The sequence below is a fragment of the Motacilla alba genome, chromosome 1A, assembly GCF_015832195.1.
Source record: "Motacilla alba alba isolate MOTALB_02 chromosome 1A, Motacilla_alba_V1.0_pri, whole genome shotgun sequence".
Classification (NCBI taxonomy): Eukaryota; Metazoa; Chordata; class Aves; order Passeriformes; family Motacillidae; genus Motacilla; species Motacilla alba.
The window spans coordinates 55309535-55337132 of NC_052031.1; the positions used below are offsets into that span (position 1 = coordinate 55309535).

Below are 27598 nucleotides of genomic sequence, written 5' to 3' on the forward strand. Positions count from 1 at the left end.
AAAGTCTGTATCTTCCAGGACAGAGAGCGTTTTACTACAAATGAGAATGTTTACTCTTTTCAGGCAGTATTCAGAGCAGCAGTGTTTGGATCTGTATAAAGTTTAGATAAGTCTTTTAAAGGCTAGAAGTTGCTGCAGTTAAAAATCAATCTTACAGAAAGCTTTGCAGGGAGGAAAACCACCTTACAACTGTGGCTTGCTGCCTGTGGTGAAGGCACTTTCAGACAGGACCCAACTCTTGCAAGCTGATGTTCTAAAATTTTGCATTCAATTAGCCAAAGCTCTTTCTTATATTTTTCCTACTCAAATATTCTTCCTACTGAAATACAAAAAATGAGCAAATATTGGACAACAAGTAAAAGAAGCTCACATATTTCAGACACTAAAAATAGAGCATTTTGTGAATGCAATATTTATACACATATATAAATAATAGCAGTAACTCATCTCTCTTTCCCTGATCTGAATTTTCAGCTTTAGGTCTGTTCAACCACCTACCAAATTTTCATTACACACAAGGCAAATGAAGTGAGTTTAAAAATGCTGCTGGCCAAAGAGGGAACTTTGCTGAACACTTCATACTGACAAATTGCGACTATTTTTAGAAAACTGTCAATGGTGATAGCATACAACACTTAAAGGGATAATGGTTTTCATATGTTCAAGAAGACTTAAAGCAGGTATTTTCACATCCCTGACTAAGCAGTCTTCAACAAGGAGATTCTCTGTATATTTGGTTTACTGAAAGAGAGGAATGAGGCTTTTTGTTGTGTTTTTCATCTGCTGGTCTCTGTATTACCACAATGCTGTATAGTCTGTCCCTCTAGAGTTACATAGACTGTCAAAATCACTTCCAAATGCCCAATCCACAATGCATATAATTCCTATGGCACGAGGTTAGCAGAAACTAAACCAACATTTGGTGGAGACAAAGAGGTACTAAAGCAGCATCAGCAGCAGATATCTCTGCTGCTTCTTTGCGCTGAGATCCATTTACCCCACTGCATTGAACTGGCAGGACAGAAACACTCAGCATCAGTAATGGCAAGCTGTTGGCACGTCTAACTCTGGCGCTGAAAGAGACCTGGGCTGCCCTCAATGAAATTGAATCCCACTGACAGCTTTGAAAAGGCACCAGGATCTGCTGCTGCTATTGGCACATTCCTGTCTGAGGGGAAAGAGAGAGAAGGAACCACTTGGAACTATAAAAACCTCCATCTATTCAAGTTCCCACTCCTCACTAGTCCATGGAGAGCTTTCCTTTCAGGCTCTGCAGGGGCAGACACTTTTCTGCTGGCTGGGTTTCTAAAGCACAGTAATTCTCATCCAGCACTGAGGCTCTGGAAAATGCCATTAACCACCAAAGAACAGAAAACATGGAATAAATTACTCTTTTTTTTTTGCATTATCCAAACTCTAGTATAAAGCAAGTTTTGCCAGCATAATTCAAACGTTCCTTTGGCTTACAGACTGACACCAACACTGCTGAAACTCTGTAAAAACTCTAACTGCAGAGAGGTATGCAATTACCCAAATTACACGGGCACTCTACAGAACACATCTCTCCTTCAGGGATGATCCCAAGGAAACAATCTCCAGTTCCATGCTGCTCCCTGGACCAGCTGATCCCATTCCATTGGAACCTCTCTCCTTGCACTCTCTCACACTTGCACTGAACAGGCCAGTGCAAGTGTGAACTGGCCTAGTGATCCTGAACCTGATTCTGCAATGCACTCAAACATTATCCTCAAGCATTGTTCTGGCCCTGGTTTTTATTCCTCCTGGAGGTTTTCAGATTTTTAATCTGAAAAAAAAACAAAACAACAACCTTGCTGGACTACAGCATCTAGGGAAGACTCAAACTTGTATTAAACTCAGCAGGAAAATTCAGAATTTAAAAGCAACTGCAGCCTCCATATCAAGTCTCCTGAATCACAGAGTATATCTGGTTCCTCCACTGCAATGACCCTTGTTCAGGTGATAATTTCACTGCTCCACTAGCAGAGAAACCACATTGCATTCTGAGAGAGTGATGCAAGACTACTGCACCTTTGAGAGAATTAATGGATTTAGGTACTAACAAAGAAAGAATGTGCAGTCACTTAATTTAAAGCCACAATATACTCCTGGTGAATTAGAATAACAGAAATTTGAGCACAGTTCTGATGTGGTTTTGTGATGCTAAACATATTATTGCGGTGGTAATAACAGATGACTGGGCTTGTTTTAAAGATGTACCAGATGAGCAGTTTGCTGAGGCATTTGCTGAAGCAGTTGACTTTGGGGAAGCAGCCAGGGTATGTGCAGCCAGGGTGCATCAGGTTTTCAACAGGGAATATCCCCAAGCTCAGCCCCCTCTCAGGAAATGATATACACTATCCAAAGCTTTCATAGCCACACAGATATAGCTGGATTGTCATTTCCAACAAAATTATTTTTAGAATTATTTTAAAGAAATGAACTGAAAGTGTAGTGGGAGGTGTAACACCAGTACAATACTTTTTTGAAAGAGATCCCACTTGTTCAGGGTCGCCATCCCTTCTCTTCATGCTCAAGCTTGCACTATGTTAACCCCAACAACTTTCTGCATAGAAAAGGCTCTCCTAAACATGAGTCCTTCAAGAGCAAGCCCTCTGTCATGCCAGGGAGGAATTATGGGCACTGCTGAGTCAGGAAGTCTCATGTAACAACAGCACATCGGAGCACACCATATCAACACCTAGGGCAGTTATGTCTAGCAATGAGACAGACTCAAAACCACCTGTCCCTCACCCAGCACACAGGTAAACTGAGGGCAGAATGTAGGGCAAGAAGAACCTCAGTTCCAACTTTACCAGGACACAAGAGGTCCCTTCCTTGTCTCCTAACATTTCAGTCCTACTCTTTCTTCTCCCAAAACCTCACTAATGCTTTGCAAAGCTCCTTCCCAGCTTTCAGAAACAGAAGGTACCTACATTTTATGTGTAGGGACTGCAGACAGACTAAAGCCAAGCACTGATCCTTGCTGTCATCATCACAAGGATAGAAATGGACAGTGGAGCTTAACTCCGTAACTCCATGGGCACCCTGACATTCATCCTTTCCTTGTCCCTCTCACTGTTACTTTTAGCCTTACCTTGTTGTTGACCTTGCTCTCAGTTTCCACAGCTACATTCCAGTGACAAGTTGCCATTCCTCAACTGTGTTCTTGGGTGACCAGCTTGCAAATTACTCCAGCTCAATAGTTAAAGGTTTGAAGAAGGACCAAAGATTGATTTCCTACCTTGATCAGCTCCTTGAACTTGGGGTCTTCTTTTGAGTTAGGATTGATCATAGTGCGTTCCTCATTCTCCTCTGTTCAAATAAGAGGGGAAACCTTAGTGAGATTCACTTCAAATGTGCACTGCTGAAACTGAAACAACTCCATACCATTAAGGAGCTCATCAGCTGACCGAGAAATGGCAGTGCCTACTCATCCTCTCAGCCAGGGGATGTCCAATGACCCCAGTGTGAGGCAGTTTTAGTGATACACAGAAAGACAGCACAGCCCCACTTCCCTAAACCAGGTTGTCTCCCCTGACCTTCCCCTGCTCTAGCCCTGCCCTATGCAGAATGCTTCAGGAAAATCCCTGTCTTCATGTGGGGCACATTCATAGTAACACACCAAAAATCACAGTGAACTACTTTTCTCCTTCTCCTCAGTTTGAATTTAACTTCTAATTGAAAACACCTGTCCCAGATTGCAGCACCTGGAAGAACAGAGTGAGCTTAATGAACTACACTCAGTGCAGTCGCTGAGATTTGGGCTGAGAGTTTGTGCCTCCACCCTCTGGTTCCCCAAAACTTGGTCACACATGTGCTCCTGAGTGCAGGAACTCCTCAACCTTTGATTAATCTTATTACCCCGCTTCGTATCAGCTGTGCTGGTGCATGGGGGAAGAACATAAAATAGATTTCACAGGTGTAAAGTCTTCTATTTCTTCTGCTGATGAGATATGTGATAAGTGCTCTCTAATGGCCAGAAGGCAGGCCATATAAAATTTATTTTCCTATTGATTTTTCAATTATTTCTTTCTTCCTATCAGGACAACAAAGTTTTGGTATCACCATTGGTCAGGCCATTGTCACACTGCTCAGTGAACCCCTAAAACCTGGCAGTGACTAGCCTACAGTGACTTCCCACCGCAGAGCCAGACCTCGCTGCTGTCAGATGGGAAGCACGACACATCCTGGTCACAAGACTGACTACACAGTTTTTAGTAACCAGTATCTGACTGGTTACCTTAGACTTCACCCACACATTTTGGGGTCAGTATTTTCCAGGGCTTTTCATTTTTATCAAAAAAATAAGACTATGCTACCTAAATACACTTGAAAAATTTTCACAAACCAATGAATAAAACATGAATTCTTTTGCTGCCTTTTTTCCCACCCCGTTCCTTTACTTCCTCATTACTGCCTCGGGTGAGTCAGGCAGTCCATCATAAGGAAGTGACACCGACTACACACCCAAAACACTAACCCTGAACAGGACTTGACACATAACAGAACATGATTTACCACAAAACTCGTGGTGATCATGTCTTTGCAGGACAGGCCTTCAGCAGCAGTCCTGCATCTTCTAAAGACATACCCAGCTTTAGTGGTATCCAGAAGAAATCACTGGAGACACTCCTGGTCCAGACATATCAACACAGAGCAACCAACACTTCACCCACATCTTAGAAAAAAGTACTTTGCATTTCCTAGTACTCTCCTAATCAGAAAATCTGAATGGATAACACTTTCTCAGTTTAACTTACTATTTCATTATTTATCCTGATGTTTGATTTACTCTTTCATAATTAGCTTGTTTCAACTAATTGCGTAGATTAAGAGATATGTGGCCAGGAAAGACAAAAGTGGTTTATTTCAACATGTTTTAACACTTTTTGCTATTAAATTATGCTGTTTCTCTTGTAGGGACTCAGAGTGAGGGAATGGGGATGGACATAGGAGAGAGTCCATAAACTACCTTGCTTGGCACTGCTCTTCAAACTCCATTTAGCCTTTTTAATTTCTAGTCTACAAGTAACATGCAGCCTTTTTCAATTGTCACTTCCAATCCTCTCAGCTCCAACTGGACAATCTACATTCAGCACTGAAGCAATGACATGGGGGCCACAGTGGCCCCCTTCACAAACTATTCCTGCAGCACGGAACTTTACCTAATAGTGTGTCTTCTGGATGGATGTCCACTGTGCTTGGGTTCATTGGTGCATTGATGGCATTTTTACCTTCTTCTTGGAGGTCACTCACTAGATAGAAGAAAAAAAAAAAAACAGCCAGAGTATAATAAATGCAGAGTTGTTGTATACGTAGGGGTTGGGGACAGCGTTCATAACAACAGACAACATCTGGTAGATCCATTTCAGAACAGGACCGCAGTTTATGGCATGAAGAACTGCAGCCATAGTGGAAAATAAAATCCTAGTAACATCTGTTTATAGCTTCCTATTAAGCAGAGCTACCACAGAAGTGTCTGGAAACTTTTAGCAAGAAAACCAATTCTGTAGTAAGAACAAGCTCGGAGTGCTTGTTTCTCCAGAAGGAAGGGGTGTGAGCTTTGCCTGCAGGACGGGCCCAGCCTAGAGCAGACATCCAACTGTAAAAACAAACCCCTTTTTTTACAGCAAGACAGCTCATCACCACCCTTTCCAGCTGTAGAACATGCAACTTGCTACTGGCCTTGTTAAATCTTCAGAGAATCCCAGGCAGACCCACCAAATAAAGATGAAAATTTATTTAATTCCAGTGTTGCCACTTGATAAAATAGATGTGCCGTGATCTGGTGAACACAAATTGAATTTTTTTTACTTCAAGCTGCCCTAAACTTACAACTCTCATTGGGAAGCTCAGTAAAGCATACTTCATAAATAAAATGGATGTTAAAATACTTCCCTGCATACTGCCATTAGGAAGGAACTAAACTTGAGGATAAACACTAAATAGTTCTTCAGTATTTTCCCAGAACTTGTCAGTAAGAAAAGCACCAGCATTGCTGTAACACTTTCACACTCTCCAAGGCACATCTCCCCTTAAACTCAGATGACATTGATTACAAGGCGTGAAATCACAACTGCCCGGTACTTTCAGTGACAGTTCTGTGTAAGCATGAACTAAAATGACTAGTGGCAGCATTTGTGATAGTGCAGTCTCCTTTGGGAGGGGTCCCACACTCTTTTAAGGGAAAAGCAAGGAGTTTGAAATAAATAAGGTTTGCTAGGCAAACCTTTGCTAGGAAAGGAGTAACAGTTAAATAATGGTCACAGTATCCCTGCAAGCTCTCCCCTTCAAGAGCAGCCATTATTCACCTTTTCCACTGGAAAAATATTCCACAGGCTTGACATTAGCATGCAGTCTGTGAAGGTTACAAAACGCTGCATCAGGACTTGCTGTTTTCCTGCCCCACAGAAGTGGAAAAGACAGAGATCCTACTGCCACAGAGGAGGACGGGGAAGAAGAATACACTGCAACCCCCACTCCTTCCTCACAGAAAATTGAAACAGATGCTTAAAACAAGTTCTCACATTTCTTAATTGCAGTCTCAAGAGGTTACTTAATTCTGTTTCAGAGCATGGTACTGATCACAACTAAAATCCTCATTATGGAGTGCAACAAACCCCAGTCTTGTATTTTGAGACCTGATGGTTTTAGGCTCCATGGTTCCCCACTGCATATAGAACACAATGTCCTCAGGCCAAGATTTCTCCTCCTGAATAAAGATGCTGGTACAGAAATTCTAAAGCTACCCTTTTCAGCATTCCTTCTCATTTTCTTGAAAAAGTCCACAAACAAAAAAGTCAGGGAGCAAGAAGGCCTCATACAATAGATCAAACCAGCTCTAACAACATGCCTTACCCAGCCCTGTTTGCATTATTCCCAACTGGAACTTCTCACCCCAACAACTCCTACATTGTGATGCCGCCAGAAGGCACAAGACAATTCATGTGAAAACTGAAGTTTGATTTTTAAAACCCTGCTAAGACTATAAATGTTCAAACTTTAATTGCGTCAGACTTATTTAGGAATTACCAGCCTTATTTCTAGATGTAGCACTCTTCATTATCACAGCAGTGCCATCATTTCTGGGAATGCCAAGTGTTCAGTGAGTTCAGGGCATCACTGTTCCCAGTGCTCTGCAAATGCAGAGAAGAGCTGCTAAGTTCCTCTGGGCAGTGAATGCATGGCACAGTGTATGTATATGAAAAAAAAATGATGCATACATTTCAATCCAGAATACTTCTAAATGCAGCTAAACTAGATTTATTCCCAAAAGTTCAAGTAAGGTGATGCACTTACTCTTTTATTTTAATATAAAAATTATCTCTACTTTTCTAACAAAAATACCTAGTTTCTAAGCAATTTACTAAAATGGAAGAAAACATTAATACAAATTTGTGTATTAAGCCCCCATTGCTCATGATGTAAGAACCACACAAAACCTTCATACTTGTCTTCAGACCATGTGCAGCTGTGCCAGATCCCATGGGACCAAAACATCCTCTCTCACCTCTGCCAGCAAAGCAAGGCTCTGCCAGCAGAAAGCTTCCCAAAGCTGCTTCCCAGGGAGAGCCCGGCATACCAGGTCCTCATGAAGAGATTCCTGCCACAGAGGAAGTGTTTCCTACCTCCTTTTTTGCGCCTCCTGCACAGCAGTCCGGCCATCCCAGCCCCAGCAGCAAGGACAGGTCACAGACAGAGCCCATGGGGTGTCTGAATGCTGACGGAGTGGCAGCAACTGGATACGGCACTGCCACGTCCAGACTGCCAAATCCCCCTAATTTGGGCACGGTGACACAGGAGCAGGCACTAAGATCAGCTCCCAGCTGCCGGGGACAGGGGCCAGGAGGGAGGACACAGTACTCGGCTGTGGTCCCAGCCAGGAATCCCTCCCTGTCCCAAGAGAGCCCAGCACCTGCCTTGGCCCACCCCAGCTGCCTAAGGGCAGGCACCTAAGGATGGTGTTTGCTGTGCATGGAGCTTCCTAAGCAAGTCACCTGTACCTTCTGGTGAAGGCACATCTGGGTTTCCACAGCTTGCCCCAAGGGACACAAAGGCTCCCAGAGGCAGCATGCAGACAGGCTCGAGCACTCAGGAACAAGAATTTTCCAGGGCACTCTCCACACCTGCAGCACTCCAGAAGCCTTTCATGCTGTGCTAGAACAATGCTGAGGACTTTTTCCCTGCTCACTGCCCCCAGTATTCACTTATCACTGCTGAGCAAGGAAACAGAAGCAGGAAGGGAAACAGAGCCACAAAACTGGAAAGAAATGAGAACCCACAAGTAAGCAAGCTGAGGTAATTAATAATCAGGATGGAGCAACAGGTACATTTCTGAGAACCCAAAAGGTATTTTAATGAAATTTACAACAAAGAACAGCTTTCAGCCCATGCTTTCACAAACCCTAAGGTACTGTAGAAGATTATGGGTATTAAAAGATTGGCAAGAACCAGCAGCAGTGACTTTGCTGTGAGGTTTATACCAGAGCTGTCCATGTAAGAGGCATTGACTGGAGAGCAGAGGTGTGCTTGCACAACAAGTTATGGTCATGATAGGTCCTACAGGAGGTATTACGGCTCCTTGCCTGCCCAGGCACAGGGCTCCTTCTTTTCCCCTTCCCTTCCCCACAGGGAACAGCTTCCCCTGTGGTGATGGCACAGGTCTTTTGCTCCCTACTCAATGCTAGTGTAAAACATCTTTCTCTAAAACCTGATCATTCCATTTCAGAGACCAGTCACAGCAAATGTGCAGCACAAAGGGGTAGGACATTGAGAACAGGCTGAAGAAGCACAGCTTAGTCCAGGCTGGCTTTCAGCAAAAACCCTATGTTTTCCCCTAAACTAGAAATTTAAATTGACATGAAAAGGCCACTGCTCTACTGGTCCCCAGGAAAGCAGCAAGGGTTCCTGGCAGCCCTGCAATATTTTGACAATCTCCTGTCAGTGTCAGCAGTCAACATTATTAACTTACGTTGGAACATGTGCTGGCCTTTCAAACAAATTAATGGAATGATCAGATCACACACACACACAGAACAGAGCACTAGATCTGTAAGATAGGCAGGTTGTCTCAGACATGGGATTACAGGCAAGCTGCACACAGCACAAACAATTCGCTACAGAAAGCTGGAAGTGCCACCACAGCTGTCAAGGATTTCTCAAAAGCCAGGAGATGGCCTTTAAAGTTAGCAGAAGCACTATAAAAAGATGCCCCAGCTTTCTCCTTTTTAAAAGAAAGAATCAACTGATATCAACAACTTTCTACCTTCACTCTTAATTTTAGTGTAATTTTAAAAGGTATCAGCAACAGCACAGGTCACTTTAGTCTTTGCCATTCACAGCCTTGTTATTAAAAATCTGAGCATAAGCCTCTGCATCTTACAAAACAGATGGAAAATGCTACTTAATTTTAGCTCTGGTTATTTCTGACTGCAAGGCTGAATCCTACCCTGCAGAAAGCAGCAGCTGCTGTGACACTGATCTCAGAGTTCCTGTGCTTCCCTTTGCATTCAGCCACTGCCCAGCTGGCTCAGTAGTGCTGCCTGACCACAACTTTCACATGATGCACTTCCATCTCATGATTCAATCTTAACTTTGGAAGCTATCAGGCTGCTTTGAGGTTCTTGGATGATGATGGTCCTTGCAGATGATCTGCCCAGGTAACTTTGTCCTCCTCTCTGGTGGGAGCAGCACACAGACAGCAAACTTGAAATGCCCAGGTAACTCAAACTGCACAGAAAGCTCCCTTCCTGCCCCCAAGTTCTTACTGCTTCCCAAGTTTCCTCCTTCTCACCAGAGGCAAAACTGTGACCAGCTGCACTTCTTCAGACAGCAACTCACCTGCCTGCATTCATATCCTCATAGTCCAGATCATCACATGCAAAATAGAAAACTCATATTCAGGACCATTCTTGGCCCTTTCAGAGCAGCAACACGACCCTCATTAACTCACATCTCAGAGGAGAACAGGGATACAGGGCAAATCCCCCTAGTTAAGCAGGAAACCCTTGCATAACAGATCAGGTATCAGCTGGAGCTCCTGCTTTCCATGGGGGAAGTCAGACCAGAAGGCAACAAGTTCCTGAACACTCTGCAGTGCCAACCCCTTAACTTGCTTCTCTGCCTATCACAGACTAACACAGGCAGCCAGGACTAACACACAGCCCACAACTACATTTCCACCTGACAGCTAAAACTCCTACAAAAAGTTGTCTTGAAACCTGCAAGCTTTCTAGGCCTATTTAACAACAGGCAGTTTTGCCAAATCTCACATTTTCTATGAAAAACTGATAAACTGAAAGGTTTCAGAACCAGGCCCAAACATGCTGCTACACTGCACTCTTTTGTAGAGACAAACCACACACAGCTCAGACTACTGATCACTGCACATTTACAAAAGGCCCTGAGATCTTTTCATAGAGGCTGCAGGAGAAAGACAAAGTGGCCATTAACTATAACAGAGAATTAATAATCCCAGGCAGATCAAAGGCAAAGACTTGACCAAATCCACATAAATGCACTGTATCAATGGACTGCATTCAAAGCACAACTGCGGTAAAAAAGCAGATTATTTAAATGCCACAGCAGGCAAGGCACTCGCAATGGCCAGACTCTGGTTCATAAAGAAATTGAAAGGTGTAAAAGAAAAGGGAAAAGCAAAGCCAAAGGCAACTTTTAGGAAAGGGCTGTAATTATGCTTTTGGTCTAGTTGCAAAGATCAGGCCACACTTGCTTAAACGAATGTGTTAAAATTTACACAGGTCTGTTCTGTGACTGCCAAAAGAAAGATGTCCCCTTTATTTTTGCCAAAGGTAAAACACGTATCTAGCATGGTAACAGCATATTTAATGCTTGTGCCAGCTGGGAACATTTATAAGAAATTTGGGCTTTGTTTTGTTTGCGAGGGTGAAATATCGCTTTTGTATTTTCACAAATATGGAGGTTCCTTTCTTTCTAGGGAGCTGTCTGGGGGGTGTCTGTGGAAAGAGGATTTCCATTTTTTGGTGGTGTTATGTTGCTGTCTTCATCAGGCAGGGATCCTTTATGGCAAAGAGGCACTCAGACTTCATCTTGAGCCCCACCTGCCACTCACCCCTTCCTTTTGCAGATATTACTGGTTCCAGAAGCCACATTATGTCACACAGTGGGAAAACTGTGTGTCTGAAAACTAGCCAGATAAGAAAGAGGAAAAAATATAAAGTTAATTTTCACTGTGTAGACACACAAACATTAATGCTGGGCAAAATTAACTAAAAGAGCCAATCAAAAAGATCAACCAAACAAAAAAAAAATAACCAAAACCAACCAAAAACAATCAAACAAACAAAAAAACCCACTCCACCCCCAGATAGCAGAAATATCAGTGTGGACAATAATGGTGTTTTAAAGTATTTGTAAAGTTACACTTAAAAAGATAATAGACAGATACCCTCAAACATGCAGAGCAGATAGCTTCTACACTCCAGGACATGCACTTGCTTTGTCCTGAATAGATTGCTTCAGTCCCAAAGTTTTTTGACTGGAAAAAGCCAGGCAAGAATTAAAGCTAAGGAGAACCCTAAAAGCAGCCAGGGAAAGCTACACTCCTCCCCCTGCACCCAAGTTCTCCTTGAAAAAGAGGAAAATGTCCTCTTTCAGCCTCTCCCAGGTATACTTCCCTCCTGACACAGAAAGGGTCATTTCTCCCCACAAAACAATGGTGGAGGGTTATGTTCTCCCAAGGACACTGCATGAGCACCAGAACAACTTCCAGCAGAAGGGGGGATATGGAGCCAAATCTGACATATGAGGGCAGAGGGAAAGACAGCCTGGTAAGAAAAGAAAAGGACTGAAAGAGATGGTCTTGTGTCCACTCCCAGCAGAAAACCATCAAGGCATTTTCAATTTACTGCCATCCATTTTCCATGAAAAACTTAGCACTCTCTCAGGCTTTGGTATACTCCTACAACCAAAGCTGATGCCACAAGCAGCTGAAGGAACAGCACCCTCATGTCTAAGAACTCAGTCAAATATCCCAAATGAAGCAGGCTGATTTCCACAAGATACCAACCGCCAACAAGGCTCCTTTAGCCAAAAGCAACTTCAAAAACCAGAATCAACTCACTGCTTAGGTGTCCACATTTAATGGTTCCAGTGAAAGCAAACCACCAAGGGAGAGACAGCAGAAGCTGTCAGAAGCAGAGCTAACAGCACTACTCTGGAATAGAGACATGCAACCCATTCATCCAACCCTTGTCTTTTGCAAGAAGAAATCTCAAGAAATCTGGGAGAAAATGGCACTTCAGTTTACAGCCTCTTACAAGGCTCTACCTCTGGATCCCACATCCACATCTAACCCTGAAAACTTTATCAAGCAGAACACTTGGCTTCAAAAAAAGTCATTACTGCAGCTCAGGCTAGCACATTTTACAAGTGACCAGCTTTCCATTCCTCCACCAACTTTCTTCCACCTCCTTCACATGGTTTGGCACTTCATTTGTAGGTAGGTAAGTAAATGAACCCCCCTTAGTTACCTGCCAAGCCAGTTTCATCTGCCTCAGCTTCCTGCTCTCCCCATATCCTTTGCACAGAGGAATGAAAAGGTCACCACCACCACCACCACAAGTAATCTACTATGCAAATATGAGAACATTTTACGCTGTTTGTTCTTCTGGATGTGCCAAGAGAAGTACAGAGTAACAGACTCACTTCTAAAGGCACTGATCCTCAAGGCTCCGTCTTCCACAGCTGACAGGACAGAGCTTGATAGCCAGACTCCAGGGGAATGGAAAGGAGGCTACAGATATGACTTGCACTTCCAAAAAAGCAACTATTTTGCTCATGGAACATGATTCTACAGGAAGAACAAGGCAAGATAAATGGTTCCACAAAAAGTGCATATGCCTCATTGCTGCAGTTGCCCAAATGTCAGCCAGAAAGACAAGGAAAACTCTGAAAAACACCTACATGCAGCAACTCTACTTGCAACACACACATTGAGAGTTTGCTAGCAAATACCAGAGGACCAGTGGAGGTTCAGGCCATACTCCAAACTAGAAGCTTTACCCTAAACACTCAACACAGAGTTTTTAGCATAGCATATGCCAAGGTTGCTCATGTCCAGCTCTACCTTTCCTGTGTCCTCTCTGCACTCAGGGCAGTAAAGCAGTGTATTAGAACTGAGATGAAAGATCTGTGTAAGTAAAAGCTACAAAATACAAGGAAGTTTTCTCACTGGTTTCCAGACATGTCCTATGAGGGAAATTATTTTACTTGTTGCTTTGAGCAGCAGAGGAGCCTGTCAAGACAAGCACTTCAGTGAAAAGCACTATAGACCTCACAGTAAAAGCCTGGAACTCAGAGCCCACAACCAGACAAAAGCCAGTCCATGAAGGGAAGGTACAGTGGAGATAGTGGCTGCCATAAAAGAATTTAGATATTTAACTCTGCTGGATTTAAGTCAGAAATAGCCCCAGCATTTCCTAATGGAGCTACTGAAGACTGTGTAGAAAGAGTGGAACCCTTCAACTGACTTTGCAGTCCAGTCTCCCAAGCACAGCCCTCAAGGGATATCAAAATGCAATCATGAAACAAGAGCCAGCCAAAGAATCAAATCAAAACAAGTCCAAAGCTCAAGAAAACATCATATTTCACAAAGTATCAAAAAAAGACCTGTCGTTGTTTTTATTAATTTACTTAGCACACCGAAGTTTCACAGGATTTGCAGTTAGAGCTTTCTGTGGTCCCTTTCAAAGCCTTTGCACTGGTAACACCAGGCCTAGTGAGCTAGAAAAGGTGGTGCTTCAGTGGTGCTGGACATCTTAAAGACTTTCAAGCTCAGTTACAGGTCAGCCCCAAACCAGCGAACAGGACACATCCCAAAACATGAGACAAAGAGCTCATGCAACGCAGGTGTAGCCTGGAGGATCTTCTCCCTCGTCTTCTTGCATCTGTTCCTATTCTGTCCATGATTGCAATGGATATGGAATCTTTCACATTCCCCACAGAGAATCACCTGGCCAGCTGCGCTGCAGCATGCTGAATCACCCAACCCCCTGAAACAACAGTGCCCATCTCCTGTGCATTCAGCACAAGAGTGAAATTCCCCAGCTCAGACCATTTCAAATTGTGTTTGCAGTCTTGGAGAAACTTCTTACCAACCACTGGATCAACAGCAAATGAAGCACTCCACTAAAGATGCCTTCTACCACGACTCTGGATATTATGGCACCTATACCTAATGCCATTCACAGGAAGAAAAGTCCCTCACTAAAAGTTACAATTTCTTTTATCAGATGGAAACAAATATATAACTTTCTCCCTCAACCATGCAGCAGAGACTGGACACTAAGGTCAGTCCCTCTCATCTTCCCATTACCATCTGTCTCTTTCCCTGAAAAGGGACCCTCAACAAACTCAGAAAAAGAGTGGAATTCAGAAACTAAGATAACATAATCAGATAAACCTTCCTTGGAAGGACCTAAAAAGTTCATGTTGAAGCTGGACTGTTGCTGCATTAGGTTAGGTCAGGCACAACAGCTTCTTCGCTTCCACATGCAAAAATAAAACCCAGCCACAGTTTGTGTGGTAGACAGCATCAGATCTGCTTCACAGGCAGCACATCTGGTTTGCTCCTGGCACAGCAGGGCCATTTTGCAAGATGATGTCTAGGACACAATTAAAATCCAATTTCCCAATGATATGGCTCCATTACACAAGCTTATTTAATTACCTGATTCCATTACCTATCCTTCCAGCTGCAGAGAACGATGAGGGAGGTAGCAGGAAGAGCCAGCAGATCAATACCTGACTCCAAGTCTGGTTAGGGTCTTGAATTATGGATTTTTTTGATCATGGATCAGTTTGCATGACACAAAGCCTGGTGGTGACAGATGGGACACATCTGTCTCAAAGGGGGATAGAGTCTCTTGGGAGGCAGCTCAGGAGGGCAAATGGGTCCACAAAGGCTGGACATTCTTCAGGAAAAGAGTTTATCACCTTGGAAGGAGGGCAGGCAACTCAGGAGGACTACAAGGATGGCATGAGGTTATGCAGGGGGGAAATTAAGGGAGTCAAAGCCCAACTAGAACTTAAGCTGGTAAAGGACAATAAAAGCTGATGTAAAGGACAATAAAAATGTTTCTACAAATGCATCTGCAGCAAAAGGAGTGCTAAGGAAAATCCCCACCTTTTACTGCATGCAGTGGGGACACATAATGAAAAATGCTGAGGAAAAGGCAGAGGTACTAATGTCTTCTCTGCCTCACTCTTTAAACAGTCAGACTGGTTGCTCTCCTTGTACCCAGCCCCTGAGCTGGAAGGCAGGGACAGGGAGCAGATCAAATCCCGGAATCAGTTTTGGGGCCCTCATGGCAGAAAAGACACTGAGCATGTCCAGAGAATGGAAAGGAGCTGAGGAAGGGTCTCAAGCACCAGGAGCAGCTGAGGTGGGGGTCAGCCTGGAGAAAAGGAGGCTCAGGTGGGACCTTCTGGCTCTGCACAACTCCCTGACAGGAGGGTGCAGCTGGGGGGGAATCAGGCTCTGCTCCCAGGGAACAAATGATGAAGCAAAGAGGAAATAGCCTCAGGTTGTGCCAGTGGAGGCTCAGGTTGGATATGAGGAAAAATGTCTTCACTGAAAGGGCTGTCAAGTGCTGGAACAGGCTCCCTAGGAAGTGTTGGGGGTCATCACTGCTGGAGGTACCTACAAAATTTGTATATGTGGCACTTGGGGATGATTTAGGGATGGACTTGGCAGTGCTGGGGGAACAATTGGACTTGATGATCTTTTGCAACTTAACTCCAGAATTCTAAGTAGAGCATCAAGATCTACAGACCAAATTCTGTAGAGTTACCATGCCTAAATTTCCAGAGGAACCAACTCACTGTAACAATACTGGGAGCCATACATGAGGAAGAAGGCAAACAGGAATCCTGAGGTATAATTTCATAACCCTGCTCCTGTGGGAGAATGTTAAGTGGGAAGTGCAAGCAGTTACTTTTTCCTATCATTTTTTGAAGAAAATCCTGTCAGTTTTGCAAAGCTTCCAGATCCATCTGCTGGACTAGGCAAGCCAGAGAGTAAACAACCCTATTCTATTTTAAAATTACAGAAGTGTCTACATCTGTTTAATGGCACAAATGCATGCATTTGCCAAACAGGCCTAGTGGAACAACACTTTCTGAGGATTACACATTCTTCTATTTCAAGACACTAAAAGAGACACGACACCATGCCTCTATACAGACATCTCCTCATCCAGCTCTCAGTCTCCTTCCTTGCTCCAAATAAAATGTGTATGCAACCTTCCCAAAGCTAATTAAAAATTAGCAGTAAGGCCATATGGCAGCTATAATGGAAAATACACTATTTATTTTTTCAGTGGACTTCATTATGATTCAAGCACACAATGAAAGACATACTAAAGGAGGAACTGGGATTCCAGGAGCCAGAACAGTTTGCTTGTTTTATAACCAACATGCAGCATACATGGAAAAGAGTTTTTATAAAAGTCTGTATCTGATTGCCAGACAGGTCCTAGGGATTATAAAGAAAACTCTTTTGATCTGGAGAAACAATCATTGAGAGGCAGAACTGAATTCCCAGCTTTCTCACCACCAGAAAAGCCAAAATGAGATTCTCATCCCATGGCCTCCCCTCGCAGCCTAAGGCCTCTGGAGAGAGACAGGTCTGCAGAGAGTGCAAGGAAACAAGTCAGTGTGCAGGATTTATAATTAGGAACCCCATTGTTCCTCCAGGAGGAAATGACAGTGATTTAAGGGCCCGGAGCATAGAGACCCACTGCTCCCAGTATGTGCTGCCAGGTGTGCCTGTTCTCTCCACATCTGGTTTTCAGAGCAAGGCTTCACCGGATTCAGATTACAAAAGGCTGACACCACGTGTTTTCCATCATCCTGTTCCAGCCAAACTAGACATACACAACAGAAGTCACAAATTTCAGGTTGCAGCTTTCTACTTGGCCATCAGAAGAGTACAAATTAGGGAAACTACACCTGAGCACAATATTATTCACCCTGGAGAGATCACTTGGCCACTGGCCTATTAGCTGTGCAACACAGAGATTTCTGTTCCCCCTTCCCATAAGTGCTGTGCCCACTCCCAAAGGCAAACAGGGTTTGCTTACACACATCTGCTGGTTTAGACCCCCTGCCCACAGCCACTGAGCAGCCTGTCCTGAGCAGAGCTCGAAAATCCAGGTTCAGGAATTCCTCCTGAAGGCAGCCTGGCAGAACCCCTAGATAAATAGAGCTGTCCTGCTAGTCATACTCCCCCATCATTCTCTCCCACCCTCCTCACAACAATTCACACCTCCCTCAGTGTGGGGTTTTACTCCCGGATTGGGATGACCCCGAAAGATTGAAAAGTCCCTCTTCCAACCCGTGCCTTCGAAGAAAGACTCAGTAGTCTTCTGTTGTCTGTTCTCAAGGTAGTTTATTGTTGGTTATCTACAAGATTCTTCTCCTGAACTGCTGTGGCCCGTTCAGCAGATCAGACAAAGGCACACTGCCCTCCCAGGGGGCTGGTGCTATCTTTTATATCATATATTACGTACTACATGTTTATACCTTTTCTCCAATGCCTACTATCTATATTGAACAGTGACTTTCTACTCCAGACCAATCTGTGAGTGCCAACATCACCAAAGACATGGAGGCTAGGAAGGAGAAAGAAAGAGGACAGGGCACATCCAAATCCCTCCATCTTAGATCTCCTGACCCCCATGTACAAAACTTGGACCCCTGCGTACAAGGCTTAAAACCCCCCTGTACAGCACTCAAAAATCCTTCCTTTCACTTTGTGATTATCTCTACTATGCTATCTAAACTTGTGTGTGTGGCTTGTAATTCTTCATAGAGTTAGTAATTTGCTCCATGGGCTAAGATCAAAACCCCACGTGTGTCTTTGGCTGCATGCCAGGGTCTCAGAGCCCCCTGCCAGTGGCTCTGGCCATCCAGGACACCCAGAGGAGAATCCTGGGTTCCGACATCTCCCCCTTCTCTTTGCACTAAAACCACGTCTTTGGCAGCCTTATTCATGGCCTGCTACACGCTCTGAAGAATGCATGGCTGAATGAGCAGAAGAATTACAAGCCTTATCAAAATGTAAAAACTATTATTTAACAAAGTTTCTACAATTTCACTGATTCTCACACTCATGCAGAAACCTAAAGTCTGTAATTTTCTGTGGACTGGTGAAGCACAATGGTTGGAATTTCTGTGCAGTCCACATCTGTGTGTCTTCTTCTCTGCTTGTCGAATGCTCAGTATTTTCTTGCACTCGATACAGTTTTACATTCTTTACTGAAATCCACCTGTACTTTGTACCTGTTAAAACACAAACAAATCCACATCCCCGCAGGGACTGGAGGATCCTCTTAAAATCCCAGAGATGAAGAATAGGTCTTGATGTGAAAATGAAACTTTGATCTGTTCTGTTTTGCAAAATTGCATAGAGAAATGCAATACAACAGTAATTAGAAATCAACTAAATAATACAGACAATCAACAGCACATGTGAAATCACACAATTATCAAGTACTACAATATTGGACTGTCATCTTAGATTTTGCAACAGCTGATGAATCTTAAAACAACAGAAGATTGAAGAAATCATGTTCGGATTTATGTTTCTCTAAGCTCCCTTTGAAAACCAGCTCAGCTGTCATATATGGTTAAATTGCTAAGTCAAAAGGACTTGAATACTTTTTGATGCAGAAAACTTCTGGGTTGATTGTCAATCACTCTACCAAGTAGAGCTAAAGCTTGGCCACAGCTCGAACTCTAATTGGTGAGTATCACTTAACACATTCTAAAATAAGACTCTTAAAAACAACAGTTATGAATAAGAAACTTTAGGATTAGAAATCATTTACACCATGAGATAACATGATAGGGATTTTTCAAATACAACAAACCTCTTCTTTAGCGATGTGAACTTTGTCACAGTCAGGATTGTGAACTTGGATCTGGACACTGAGAGTGAAAGAAGTGCAGCTGCATGAAAGACTGACTACCTAATACAATACTGAAACCCAAAAACTTAAGAACTTAATGTTACAACTGAATTCTCTGCTGAAGTACCTCTGTAATAATGACTGAAGAAAACTATGAGACTGGCAATCTGGATAGAGAAACCTAAAAAACATGTGAGTAGTTAAGAAATCAAAAGACAGGATTCTGAAGAGACACGTGTCTTGCAGATGATCACAAAAGAGATAAAAGATTATCACACAAAGACATGAAAGCCAGCTGTAAATACTACAACAATACTTTAACAATAATTCTTATCACAAGACAATTTTTTTAAAGCATTCATATAACATTAACAACTATCATTATTTATCATTATTACTTATAAAAATTAAAAATAACAAAGGTTACAAACTCAATACCAACAATTCCTAGAACTCTGAACTATTGGGAAATCAGCTGATGACCCCACAGACTCTTTACATGATGTTTTGTTTCTCTAGGAAGCATTTTTCACAGTAGAAAAACAATAAAATCCCAAGAAATGACTGATATGAAAAGACCCGTTTAGAAGTTCAACTCATAGGAAACTTTGTTTGACTGGAACATGGAGCTCTGTACTTGTGGCATTGTCCATGTCTTCTGCATCTGAATCATGGTCCTCTGGCAAATGCTGTTGCCATCACTTCTGTGGAACCTGCCTGTGGAAGAACTGAACTAATTGCCTCATATAACATCTGCTGCATTTTTTTTGGAGTTGACCTTGTTGAAAAACTGGATAAAGCACTGTGAAAATTCTCAGAAGTTTCTCATCCTGCCCTTGGAAAACTTTCTAGACTTGTTTTTCCTCAAAAGCCTGCCTGGAGTTCTGGCTGCTGTGGTTGCCTAGCAACTCTGACAGAGCGCTGCCTTGAAGGACATCTCTGCCCTGACCTTGCCCCGTCTCTGCCTGTGCCTGCCCTGCTCTGCTGTCTTCTGGGATCTGCCTCCCCTGGCTCCGTGCCAACGTCCACAGCTCAAGTATGCAATTCTTGTCCTGTTTGTGCCCGTTTCACGTCTGCAACATGCGAGCTGCCCCTCCCCGACCAGGTAGGGTTTCGCTCTACCGACACGCGCGCGTGCACTGGCGCTGCCGCTCCTGGACGAGCATCCGCTGCGGTTTTGTGCTCTGTCTCAGTGGGCTGCTCTGCCAGCGCCGCCGCTGCAGTGTGGGAGCGGTCGCTCTGTGCCTGCCAGGTGGCCGTCTCCGCGGCCGCGCGGGCTCTCAGCATGGAGCGCGTCACGGCACCTTGGGAACGCGCAACCGCCGCGTCCATGCTTCCCGCCGCTGCCTCTCCTGCCGCCGGCACTGCGCATGCGCGCACCGCCGCCGCCACCGTGGCTGCAGCTGCCGCCGCTGCCGCTGTGGCCCCCCCGCCAGCCTCCGCAACCCCCACGGCCGCCTGTGCGGGCCCCCCGGGCTGCCGGCTGACCGGTGCCACCTCGGCATGGGTTCTGTGCCAGCCGCCGAAAAGCAGCTCCTTCTCCCGTCCTGCAATCTCTCTGCCCCCCATCCTGCTGTCGCCTCTGTGGCGGGCTGTAATTCTGGGGAACAAGCCACAAAGAAGGCAAAATCCCAGTCCTTTAAGCCGCGCTTTCCCGCAACTGGAAGAGGTGTGCCTGGGCACCCTGTAGGTCTTGAAGGTGATAACGATTCCCCCCCCCCACTTTTTTGGTGAGAGTGAGTTCTGTTCCTCCTAATTTCATAAGAAATCTGTCTGCGGATGGCTAGACGATTCCCTCTCTTGCGGATGGCAAGAAGGCATCCCTCCCCCCTGACTGGTGGGAGTCATTTTTGCTGCCTGCTGATGACAGGTAGCCCCGCGGCACTCCGCGAAATTGCCTCCAGCATTACTCCCTCTGGAGCCAAAAGTTTCAAGGCCTTGTTTTCTTTCCCTGTTGCTAAATGATAAAGATGTCCATTAATCTCTCTGAGTTGTTCCTGGGAATATGCTTCCTTCATGTTCTTAATTTTGACTGTTTTCACCAAAAGCTGAATTAACACGAGGTCGGTCCGGAGATGGTCGTGGTCCCTGTCCAGCAGTTTTCCAGGCGAGGAATTCCAGACACGCGTTTCTGGTTTTCTTCTTCTCCGGGCTGCTCTCGAGGTAATTTGTCTTGGTGAAGGTCACAATATTTTGTCTGGGCCTCCCTGGTCCTTCTCTCTGGAGCTTCGGAGTGTGCCTTCTTCCCAGATTGGGGTTGGAGGTCGTCTGGTGGTTTTATCTTTTTGCTTCAGTCGTGCCGACCCAGGGACGCCAGATGTGGGGTTTCCTGCCCACCCAGGGACGCCAGATGTGGGGTTTCACCCCCGGATTGGGGTGACCCCGAAAGATTGAAAAGTCCCTCTTCCAACCCGTGCCTTCGAAGAAAGACTCAGTAGTCTTCTGTTGTCTGTTCTCAAGGTAGTTTATTGTTGGTTATCTACAAGATTCTTCTCCTGAACTGCTGTGGCCCGTTCAGCAGGTCAGACAAAGGCACACTGCCCTCCCAGGGGGCTGGTGCTATCTTTTATATCATATATTACGTACTACATGTTTATACCTTTTCTCCAATGCCTACTATCTATATTGAACAGTGACTTTCTACTCCAGACCAATCTGTGAGTGCCAACATCACCAAAGACATGGAGGCTAGGAAGGAGAAAGAAAGAGGACAGGGCACATCCAAATCCCTCCATCTTAGATCTCCTGACCCCCATGTACAAAACTTGGACCCCTGCGTACAAGGCTTAAAACCCCCCTGTACAGCACTCAAAAATCCTTCCTTTCACTTTGTGATTATCTCTACTATGCTATCTAAACTTGTGTGTGTGGCTTGTAATTCTTCATAGAGTTAGTAATTTGCTCCATGGGCTAAGATCAAAACCCCACGTGTGTCTTTGGCTGCATGCCAGGGTCTCAGAGCCCCCTGCCAGTGGCTCTGGCCATCCAGAACACCCAGAGGAGAATCCTGGGTTCCGACACCTCAGCAGGGCACAAATGCTGATGCAGCCTATGACACCAACTAGAGACAGGTATGCTACAGCCACCACGGAATCACAGAATACCCTGAGATGGAAGGGATGCACAAAGCATCAAAGTCTAACTTTGGCCCTGCACAGACACCCCAACAATTCCACCCTGTGCCTCAGAGCACTGTCCAAATGCTTCTGGAGCTCTGGCAGACTTGGAGCCCTGACCATTCCCTGAGGAGCCTGTTCAGTGTCCCACCATCTTCTAGGGGAAGAAAATTTTCCAAACTCCAACCTAACCCTTCCCTGACACACCTCCAGCTGTTCCCTGGGTCCTGTCCCTGGTCACACAGAGCAGAGATCAGAGCCTGCCCCTCAAAAGGTCTGCCCTCAGTCTCCTCCACTTGAAAAGACCCAGTGCCCTCAGCAGCTCCTCATGTGGCTTCCCCTCAAGGCCCTGCACCATCTTAGTAGCCTCCTCTGGACACTTTTAGTCCTCCTCCGGACACAAAGCCTCCACCAGGCAAAGCAAGGGCCAGTCCACACTATCACTTGTGAGTGAGAGTGAACAACTCGGTTGGGCTGTGCCCTGAGCAGAAAAGCTGAGCTTCACCAGTGACAATGCACATCCATAACACATCTCACAGAGCAGGCAGTGTGTGTACAAGGGTGGGGATAAGCAATTACCAAGGTCACCATGAAGAAGAGCTCAAGGCTGGGCAGAGTAAGGCATGTGGATATTGTGAGAGCTGAGCAGAACAGAGCCTGTGCCATCAGCCTCATCCTGACACTGGCACAGGTCAGATCATTCTCTGGAGTCATCTCCATGACCTTCAGGTAGTTGGCTTCTCTAACAAAATACCTGGATCCTGTTAGTTCAAACCTGGAGGTATGCTGCAGTTACAATTGCTCTAATGATCAGAGGTCAGCACAAAGAGGAGCCTTTGAGAAACATGGTCAATTTCCTTTCCTTCTTCCTTGCTGACCTCCAGGTCTTCTGAAAGGGCTGAGAGGAGCTGGAGGGCTGAAAAAAGAACAAGACTCCGAGGTTGAGAAGGCACACACAGTCCCTCCCGCACTGCAGGAGTGGCAAGGATCACAAACCAGTGATGGTACAGGTGAGGCAGAAAACTCCTTCTCCTTGTGATACACACCAGTGTCTCTCCATGGTCACATTCCCCTTTGAGACATCATATCCCAGGAACCCTGACAGAGACAACCTCAGGAATCTTGCAGCCTGAGATTTCTAGCGATGCCTGAGAGATTTGTACACTTGAGTGGCTGCATTTGAAAGCTGACAGCAATTTGGCCTCTAAATCCCACATGGGCAGCTCTAAAGCAGCAGCTCTGCTGGACTTCCACAGCTACAAACCTGAATCTCCTCAGCTGTGACTGTGAAACTTGTGTGCACAAGGCACACACACCAAAGCTCCTTCCACCTGAACAGCAAAGCTGTGGCTGCTGAAACACCAATTCCTGCAACCAGCGGACTCTGCCTTGCCCTGGGTTTGCCTCAGACCACATAAGCCTGCATCCCTTAGGAGCAAGTTGTTCTGACATGCTTTTACAATGAAAAAAGCTTGCCAGCTAATCTCCCAAATCTCCTAACATCAAAGGACAATCCAAAACTCAGAGCAGTGCATAGGAAAACTCCACCAGCTCTATCTGTTCTCAGATCCGCTAGCCTGTAACAGTCCTTGAAGTACATAAAAAGGCATTTAGAACTGTCATGCATAACTATACTCTCTCCTCTGGACTGCCCTGTTGCCAATGTGCACATCAGTAGGATGCATGGATATTAATGAAGTGATCTAAATATCCCAACTCTTACAAACATGAGCACACAATCAGTAGATAATGTATTTATGATAATGCACTGCAGAAGACAGCCTGATGTCCCTGCACAGACTCACCAGTGAGATCAGGAGTCCCTCCTTCACACAGACTTTCTGTGAGTTGTGACTTTGCAACTCCCCTCATTCCCATCAAGTCCATGTGCAGCTCAGCAGTACATCACAGTCTCACAGGGCTCACCTCCGCACTCCTTGGACACAGCCAGATGCCCCCTTCTAAAAGTCTCTTTCTCCAGTGTCATAATTACTAAATCCTTTAGAAGAAATTAAAACAGGTATCACTGAACAACTGCTCTGAAATAAGGGTAGACTTTAGGGAGAAAAGGATTGGAATTCTGGTTCTGGAAAACTGGAAATGTTGATAACCACCCTGATAAGGTTTTACGATGAAGTTTAACAGTATTTTTACAATGAATCTTATTTTAAAGATTGCAACTCTGGAAATAAAATTACTTTTGAATGCCTGTTTTCCTTAAAGGAAGGCAAGGCATTCCTTCCACACTACTGAAGAGCTATGGAGCCATTTTGTGTGTCTTGCTGCATCCTGTCTGGAAGAAAACTTGGAGCTGTAATTCCAAACTCACTTGTCTCACCAGGAGACTGTGCCTAAATCTGCACTGGGTGAACCATCCTAGCCCAAGTGCAGCTACAGGAGGAAAATGTGGGGGTTATGGTACTGTTAAAAGCACAATTCTTGTGCATGTAAAGTTCATTTCAGTTGAGACATTGACACAAAATATATTCCCAGTACAGTTTTTGCCACAATATATTCCCAGTACAGAATAGAACACAGAACCCAAACCAGCACCACTCTACCAAGACTGCGACCAGACCTGGTCAGGCTGAGCTCTACAGGAGAAACAGCAATTAGGCTACACAGGTTCCAACTGGAAATTTAGGTTTGTTTAAATCAGTAGTAGAAAGTATAATAAATCGAGGTTGAAATATGAATCAACATGTATTTGCACAGACTTTCTATATATACACACATATCTGGAACAGTATGTAGCTTCAGCATAACTACTACTACTACAGAAAGGAATTTGCAGATCCTTTCTTAAAAAGCAAGTAATTCTACTTAACCAGCACTCATCTCATCTTCTGTGGGGTATTTCAGCAGCAGTAGTACATCACAATGCACAGACACACTTCTCCAGGCAAGCATCCTCTCAGTCTGCAGCTAATATACTCATGTGAAGCAAGACAACAGAATTACACCCCACTTTTGTTTTTGTCTCTCCATCTGCCTAAAAATTCACTGCCACATCCTGTGAATGCAGAAAGTAAATTAAGAAGGGGGTGAGACACCATCAGGACATCTCACCATAACACAAAGACAGGGATCCCAAGAACAGCACTTCGGCCTCCCTTGATATGCACAAAACTTTCCCCTCATTCAGCTCCTGTTGCAATAATCCTGCCCTCTGCAGTGCTATCCTCTCCTACTGATTTCATCAGGCACAAATGAATGGCACTTTTCCAGAGCAGTTGCCTCACCCCTGTGCCCACCCTCCATCATGTCACTAGGACACAGCACTAAGCAATTGATTCTGTTTTATTTCTCTCACTGACTCCCCCATATTGGCTATACATACACACAGACACAATAACAGAAAGCTCATTTAGCCAAACACCTGCTGCCCAGATCTTCCATACAGCGTGTCATGAGGAAAAGAAAATCAAGCTTTGCAATGAGGCTGGGAGTGAAGCTTGCAGCAAAAAACCCTCCTTTATTTCAGTACAGCAGGATCACACCGACAAACAGGAAGGGGAAGATTTTTTCAATTTCCTTTTGCAGATAAAGTTGAAATGTAGTACTACCTGAAACAGTATCTTTTACAAAATCTGAAAATAAGCTAAGGAATAATCTGGTTTAAAAACCATATCCTCTATGGGGTCTGCCAGCACCTCAACAGTTTTCTGAAGTATTTAAAGCAGATTTTGGAGCTCTTGAACAGGTGGCACATTTTGAAAGACCAGAATCACAGAATCAGGGAATGGTCTGGGTTGCAAGGGACCTTAAAGCCCATCTCATTCCATGCCCCTGCCATGGGCAGGGACACCTTCCACTATCCCAGGTTGCTCAGAGCCCCATCCAAACTGGCCTTGGACACTGCCAGAGATGGGGCAGCCGCAGCTTCTCTGGGCAGCCTGTGCCAGGGCCTCACCACCCTCATGGTGAAAAATTTCTTCCTAATACCTGGTGTAAATCTCAGATACACCAAGATGGAGCCGTGGAACAGTAAATATCAGGCAAACTTAGACATTTGCAGATTTCCATGTGTCCTAAATGGGCAACAGGGAGAGAAGTAAAAACCAAAGCAGTCGCAGAGCACTGGAACTGACACATCCCACTTTTCTAAGGATGTGCATCATGACTGACTGTAAGATTAGGAACACATATCTCCCTTCATGTTATCCCAAGGCCTTTCCCGTCCTTTCTCTGGCCAAGTCCCTCCCCTGTGGACTCTCCAGTACTATCTTAGTATGGTTGAGTTCATCTGCTGGTTTTCCTGCTGTAGAGCTCCTCTGAAGTGCTCCTATACTCACTGGTGACCCATTTTAACATAGCCTGCAGGCATTAATAATCAGCAAGACTTTTCTCCCTGGGATATCTTTACCCAAACTAGGGGTTAAAAATATTCCTGGGAAGGAAGAGGAAGGGAGGAGCCAAACAGACATTGAGATCACTCAGCAGCCTTCCATAGGAAACCAGGGTAAAAACGGCTTCCCCACGAGCTGCTCTTTCTCTCAAGTCAAGGCGGCCTAAAAACTCTCCCCAAAAATGCATTGCAATAAGTTATGAAGTAATTAGCCAAAAAAAAAAAATTAATTTAGATGCTCATTGTTAGCAGCCACACAGTATGGTTATTTACGACCTGTGACTAAAGAAATGAAAACTACAAATGAGAACTTTTTCAGTATCATTACAAGTAGCTTTGAGCTGTGTGGCTCAGAAGTTGTGCACAAAAATAAAAAGGATTGATATAAGTGGATTTTAGCTCTCACACAGACCCCATTAAAGGTCACTGTATGAGCACAGCTGGGACAGTGACAGCTGCAATACACAGACAGGCAGTGAAAGCAAGCAGAAGGTATAAAGAGCCCTCAGGCTGGAGCTTTTGGAGCTGATGGAGGCAGAGGAGGAAAGGATGATTTTAGGCTGTGGCAGCCTCAGCATTCTCATTTGCCATGGAGAGGAGGGGATTTACTCTGGGAAGATCGTTCTGACCTCTGCTGGTCCCCTCAGGCAAACCCAGCAGAAACCTGGAGGCAGACCAGGAATTCCCAAGGGCAGAGCACATGGGGAAACACTGACCACATCTGCTTCTACCAGCTCATTCAAGGAATGCCACTCAGATAACTGTTCAGTTTACTTCTGCTCCACACTCACATTAAAAAAAAAAAAAAATAGTTTCTAGCCCTGAAATTTGCTCCTGGGGCTGCCCAGGTCCTTCCACAAGCCATGTTCCAGCCTCTCTCCCCCTGGTGCAGACCCCCCAGCTCATCACTCTTACCCCTTGGCCCACTCCCACTGGACAGGCATGGCTGGGACAGCCTCTACTGGAGAGCTGCTCCACAAAGGGAAAAAAGCCATTTCCCGTCACAACAAAGGGGCTGGGCCCCTGCAGCACCAGGGAATGTCACAACAGTGGCTCCTCAGGCTTGCAGACAGTGGCATTTCAGACTGGAAGGAATGCTCTCACAAAAAGCTGCCCCTTGTGTTGTAGCTTCCTCCCCACCACACCAACAGAAGCGAGGT

General features: G+C 44.8%; 1 protein-coding gene across 5 annotated transcripts in view; it reads right to left on the reverse strand.

Annotated features, from left to right (window-relative positions):
• PARVB (parvin beta) overlaps positions 1 to 27598 on the reverse strand; it is a 54118-nt gene that overhangs the window by 24438 nt on the left and 2082 nt on the right. Inside the window, exons 1-3 of one of the 5 annotated variants that reach the window (XM_038154367.1) lie at positions 12709 to 12821; positions 5187 to 5276; positions 3263 to 3333 (exon numbers count right to left, since the gene is read on the reverse strand). In XM_038154367.1, the coding sequence (XP_038010295.1) occupies positions 3263 to 3333; positions 5187 to 5276; position 12709 (162 nt within the window). In that variant the 5' untranslated portion in view covers positions 12710 to 12821. Of the gene's footprint in view, positions 1 to 3262; positions 3334 to 5186; positions 5277 to 7053; positions 7259 to 7649; positions 7800 to 12533; positions 12559 to 12708; positions 12822 to 27598 lie in introns of those variants that run through there. The other 4 variants (XM_038154368.1, XM_038154365.1, XM_038154366.1 and 1 more) reach the window with 4 other exon arrangements.